Source organism: Meleagris gallopavo, chromosome 12 (genome assembly GCF_905368555.1).
Source record: "Meleagris gallopavo chromosome 12, MGAL_WU_HG_1.1, whole genome shotgun sequence".
NCBI classification, from domain to species: Eukaryota; Metazoa; Chordata; class Aves; order Galliformes; family Phasianidae; genus Meleagris; species Meleagris gallopavo.
This window is the reverse complement of record NC_139415.1, coordinates 5536219-5542218: the sequence shown is the minus strand read 5'-3', so window position 1 is coordinate 5542218 and position 6000 is coordinate 5536219. Positions and strand designations below refer to the sequence as shown.

At 44.0% G+C, this 6000-nt stretch overlaps 1 protein-coding gene across 5 annotated transcripts in view; it reads left to right on the top strand.

Annotated features, from left to right (window-relative positions):
• Nucleotides 1–329: 329 nt before the first annotated feature.
• TJP1 (tight junction protein 1) overlaps nucleotides 330–6000 on the top strand; it is a 156975-nt gene continuing 151304 nt past the window's right edge. For all 5 annotated transcript variants that reach the window (XM_085234412.1, XM_085234408.1, XM_085234407.1 and 2 more), the window contains exon 1: nucleotides 330–511. In XM_085234412.1, coding sequence (XP_085090538.1) covers nucleotides 345–511 — 167 coding nt within the window. In that variant the 5' untranslated portion in view covers nucleotides 330–344. The remainder of the gene's footprint in view (nucleotides 512–6000) is intronic.

Genomic DNA, 6000 nt, shown 5'->3' with positions numbered 1-6000 from the left:
AGGGGGAGCGGCAGGTGCGAGCGGGGGCTGCGGGCAGGCGGTGCGGCTGCGGAGGAGGAGGAGAGGAGCGCGGGCCGGGGGGAGGGCAGAGCGCGGCAGGAGGCGGAGGAGCGTCAGCTGGAGCGCGGATGGCGGGAGCGCGGCGGGAGGCGGAGGAGGAGGAGGAGAGCGTCAGCGGGGGGCAGAGATAGCGGGAGTGCGGCAGGAGGAGGAGAGCGCGAGCCGGGGGGGCAGAGAGCGAGGGAGCGCGGCAGGAGAGGAGGAGGAGGAGGAGGAGGAGGAGGAGGAGGGGAAGGAGCGACGCAGGGACGGCAGATGCCTGGAAATAAAAATTTGATGATTGCATGCAGCGGCTGGAGAGACTCTGTCGGTGGCGGCGGCGGGGACGCGGCAGGGACAGGGGGGGCGACGGCAAAATGAAGTATCAGAAATACCTGACTGTCTTGCAGATGGCCATAGGGGTGACCGCCTCCAACAGGGGCAGTCTGATGCCCTTAAAGAGGAAGCTGTGGTGAGTAGGCACCGCGGGCGGCTCTGCGGCCGGGCCGGGCGGGCGGGCGGCCGGCGTTTTGCCGTGCGATTCTGCCGCGGGCCCGGGGCTGCCGCGCGCTCCTCCGGGCGGGACGTTCCCGGCGCGGGCGGCGGCCGCCGGCTCGGAGCGCCCCGAGGGAGCTGTCCGCGCCTCGGAGACCCGACGGCCCGCGCTCGGCATCCCGCGGGGCGCTGGCGCGGCCGGGAAGGCGCTGCGCCCGGCGTGCGGGGCGCTCCTACGGGCGGCACCGAGCCCGAGCCCGCCGGGCCGAGCCTCCCTCCGGGCCGAGCCTCCCTCCGGGCCGTGCCTCCCTCCGGGCAGGTGGGCCGGGCGGCGGAGCGGGCCTCGGTGCGGCGGCGTGCGGCTGAGATGCTGAAATGGACTTTCCCTCGCCTCGTTGTCGGTGTTGTCGCGCTCGCCGATGGGTGTGCTGAACCGATTTTTCTGGCTGAATCAACAATACGTTATGAAAAATGTATTAAAGTGTAATTGTGTAATGTGGGTGAGTAGGGCAGCGACAAGCATATGGCACCGTGCTGCCCGGCACTCGCTGACCGGAGCAGGCCGCTGCCGGCTGCGTGGAGGCACCGGGATGTGCCGGCAGGACGAGCTGTGAGGTCCGTGAGCTCGGGCTTTTTGTGAGGGAACTGCTGAGAACAAACGCACGCTGAGAATGCCTTTCCTCGAAAAGACAAAGTGGTTCCGGTGGAGATGGCCCCGTGCTTTCTTTCACTGTGCTTAAACGCTCATGGTGAGGGGAAGTGCCATAGAAGGCATGGTAGGTCATGCTGCTTAGAGGGACACCCTCTGCGGGGACAGGGCTGTTGGCATCTCAGCAGCCCCAGCAAATACAGGATTACCTTAATTCTACAGTGTGCTTTTCCCTCCCTTCCATGCCCCCATGTTGCCAGTTAGCATACACAATATCAAGGAAATGTATCCCTTGCAGGAGCAATGTAAAGCTAATAAGCTCTGTCATTAGTTCCAAATTTTGCTATAAAACAGATTGCAAATCCATTTCTGTTCACTGTAATGCACAAGATCAAATGTAGTCTTACACAAAAATATGTTGTCATGCAGATAAGTTTATTACATTTAATCAAATCAAAAGGTTTTATAGTATGTTCAGTGGTTGGATTTTGATTATGTAAGTTACATAAAGTGCTACCACCATACCTGTTCTGTTCTTCTCCGGTGCTTTTCTTGCATGTGTGCAGCAGCATATCCATTGATATGTTACTTCTTTTGACAGTCTAATTATGTGTCATACAGCACTAGCACTTGTTCTTGTTTCCTGTGTCTTCTTGGAAACATTTTGTTTTATGACACATTAAAGTGAGGCTATTTACACATATTTACTTTAAAAGTCTGAAAGGGCCTCTTCACTCCTTGAGGTGATGTCTGCAGCTGGAGTTAGATCAGCTCTGTATTACCTGGTTTTCTGGCAAAATTCTGTGCTTTTTGAGGGATATCAAAACAATGGAGTGGATCCCCACTGCTGTGTGCTAAGAGCAGTGCATTTCGTAACGTTTCTAACTTGCCTCAGTATTGCTGCAATGGTAGGCTTCGTGGAGATTTAGTTAGCTAAGAATGTTAGGGAGAAATAAGATCATTTTAGGAATAAATATGGATTATTTAAGGTTTGGAAGCATATCTCTAGGATGTTGTTGTTAGTAGGTGACATGATATTATGTAGTCACTTTTTCTTTGAGAACTTTAATAGCATTAGGCATTATGAGAATTTATGCTCGTGTAAGAACTACTATTCTCTGATGCATTTAGAGAAAATCTTAAGGATACTTTATCATTTAGTTTGGTGTTTTTTTGAGCTTAGTCTGTGTCAAATAATCCATTTAAAAAAAGTGAATATTAGAGACGAGAATATATACCGTTATTACTAAAATCAATGTGATATTAGAGTATATTTCCAACACAGAAAGCAAAAGTGCATTCCAGTACTGAATCACTGAGGATCTCCAAGGAACATAAACAAAATATATAATCGACCAATTTTGTAATCAATGGATGCTGATTTTCATTTGTTTTTATTTAGCTAAAAGAAAACAGCAACAACAAAAAAAAGATTTTGTTTAACCAGTCAGATTCATAAATTCTTTGATATGTTGGTACATACTGAAAGTGGAAGCAAAAGGCGTAATTTAATAAAAAAGGGTTAAAATACTCATCTTTTTGTTGTTTGAGATAATCCACCTGAATCCTACTGAATGAAAATGAAAAAGGTAACAGCAATGGTTTATTTCTTTATGGAGCATCTGTCACTCCAATTTCCTTCTGCTTTCTTCCCCAGAATCCAAGTTCTGTTCCTGATGTACAAAAGCAGATTTAGGAATGAAAACAAACAAAAAAAAAGGTGGATCCCCACGTCTCATGATGAGTTAACAATAAATTGGTGTAAACTGTCTGAGTATAAAACCGAAAGCAGTCCAAAACAGATGCTGCAGCTTGCTGTGGGAAGTGGTGTAGATGGAAATTTGATTGCACTTAATGTGGAGCTTGGTTATTTTATGGTGAGGTTTGTTGGAGGCAGTAACGTGTTGGACCTAGTGATGAAGGAAGTTGCTGGAGTCTAGAGCTGCTGATTCAGACCTGTGTTTGTGAGGCATTGTAATTTAATACCTAGGGACCAAATGAGATGAGTAGGATGTTCTTAACCGTCTTGCTGTATCTGGATGCAAAAAAGTGCTGTCATAATGCTGCCAGTTAGCAGAGTCTAACAAGTCAATAAGCTGTCTTCATTCAGAGCAGGATCCTCCTTCCAGCTCAGGGCTAAGCAATATGAGAAGCTTGCAGGCTGTGATGAGCTTCTTCCTGGACCGGTTTTCTTTTCTGAGCCTGTATGATAATACTTTTTTTGGAGTACTTTATTTCTCCTAGAGTAGGGTTTTACACGATGCCTTATGTTTAAAACGATTACAAAAGCTGCATAATTATTATTTCCTTCTAAATTTCTAATTTCTATTGTGAAATAGGTTATTTCACAGAGTTTTTCAAATTGTAAAACTTTCATTCTGGCACTGCGACTTCACTAGAGCAGTTATTAGAGAAGCAGAATCAAAAATTGGGGATATGCTGGTTTGCACCTTGAAAACTGTACGCCACTTTCTTTCATCATGATAAGATAACCCAGAACTTCATTGGTCAACATCTGTGATAGCTTTTATTATTATTTGTATGGGTGAGAGCAGCATGGGTTAGCACCTTAGTTAATACAGTCAAGAAAAACTAACTGCTGACCTGGGAGCACCTTTAAACACTAAACTGACATCAGTATTTACAGAAATACCAATATCTACAACTGGAATGCTTTTGGAACAGGAAACGATAAATAATGTCTTTAAGGGGAACAGTACAAATGCACAGTAATTTCTTACCACACTGACAATAATGTTTCTCTCCCAAAGGAAGAAGGAGCAAGCCAAAAAGAAAAAACAAAAACAAAAACAAAACCCAGAATATTTTCTAGCAGCTCTAATAATCCTCACTGATATTCTCGTGTGTCTTCAGGCATTTACCTCTACCTTGAAAAGCTTCCTCTGCTTGGGTCTGCTCGCTCTGGCTCTCCATGGTGCAAACGAGTGTGAAGTCAGGAAAAGGCGAAAAGCTCAGTTATTGATGTGTTTTTGTCACCAAGAATGTTATGGAAATGGCTGAGGCTATCCATGGGGATGTTTCTGTATCTTTTTAGAGTGATGGGTAGTTGTCTGAAGTAATCCTTAGGTTACAGAGAAGCCTGTGGAAGCAGTGTAGTACAGAATTTGCATTTTGGTGGGGTCTAATTGGTGCTGTTGTTAAGTGAGTGTGTGATTTGGCAGCCTGGATGTTAACGATAGCTGCTGCTTGTAAGATTTGCATAGGCAAATTTATTTTTACGCACGTGAGTGAACTTGCCTGCAATCATTGTCGGCATTAAGCACTGATCTGAACGCTTGGTTGAGTGTTTGTGTTCAGGCTGGGGTCGGATGTGAAAGTTCAGGCTCATAGCAAAGGATGCCTGTTTTATCATTAGGACCATCCCCAGGGAGAAAAGTGTCACTGTTAGTTTAAGTACCATGTAGAAACATAGCTAGAAAAAGCAAATAATGGAAAATGTCATTTCTGTATAAGAGAAATAAAGCATCGAAGATTCAGCCTCTTGGGTGTGGCTGCAGAAGTATGTGGAAAAACACAGATCACCAGAATGGATGTTATCCGTTTTTGATTATTGCTTCTGTTAATACTTGTTTGAAATGGGAATAATAGTCTCAGTTTAGCCCACTGTAAAGATTTGCTGGTGATGCAAATTGACACTTTTTTTTTTTTTTTTTTCCTGATGAAGGTGGGAAGCTGTGCTTAGTAGTGCAGATATTTGCAGAGATATACAGATATTTTTCACAGTAGGGGACTGATCAGGGTAACCAGTAATTGTTTCATGTTAGGCTTTTTTTTTTTTCTTTAAATCAAAAACTAACACTGAGTGACTATAAATTTTAGGTCTTCCAGGCAAGCAGGAGTGAGTTTCAGCTTTTCCACTGTTTGTTGGAGCCAGGAGGCGTACTGGCCATGTTCAGCTGCACCCAGCAGACATCTCTATCACAGTGGGGAAGCCTGTCTTCTCATCGGACACAATTACAGACAATTGACACATTTCTCAGTAGAGACCTGTGAAACTACTAGAAATAGAAGTTTCAGACTCGCATGACCACCTGCAGTAACCATTTGCTACAGATACCTCAGCACTTTTTAATAAAATGGGTGGACAACTTGCAGGATATGAGAGTCATAGTGATTAATTACAGCACTAAGTCTTGTTGAGGATATATATTTGCCAAAGATTTGTTCTCTCTATATTATATTCAGAAAACAAATACAGAAATTGTTTCAGTCCACAAATTATTCAATTATTCGGATACTGCTCTATAAAATTGTTCAGAACTCTAAATCACTAAATAATGAGCTTTAAAGTCTCTTGAGGCTAACTGCTCTCTCTAGAAAATTAACATGACATTAGTTTAGCTATTTCAGCCAAAATAGAACTTTAAAAAAATGTTAGGTAATATTGAAGCTCATTACAAATAGTAGTTTTCTGCAAGTAAAATAATAAGTACAGTTTTTAATAATAACTAAGGTATGTTACATAGATTACATCTAATTATATTATAGTGTGCATTGAGGCATTAGTCCTTGATGTTGACAGTGCACTTTGATGTAAGTGTTCACTAGTATTTTGTTAGGCTAATGCATTCGTCAGCAGAGCACAGACACTAGAATTGTCTTCGTGTTTTTCTTATTTTTCCAACTTGTGAAATAATTCAGTCGCAGTTATGTAATCTAATATCTGATCAGGAACCAGCAAGGTCAATGTAACTGGTGTAAGAATTGTGGAGAATAAACCGGAGTCTCTGGCTCAAGATGGGATTTACAAAGTCATTCCATTTTACCAAATAAAATTTCCAGAATTGGTGTGACTT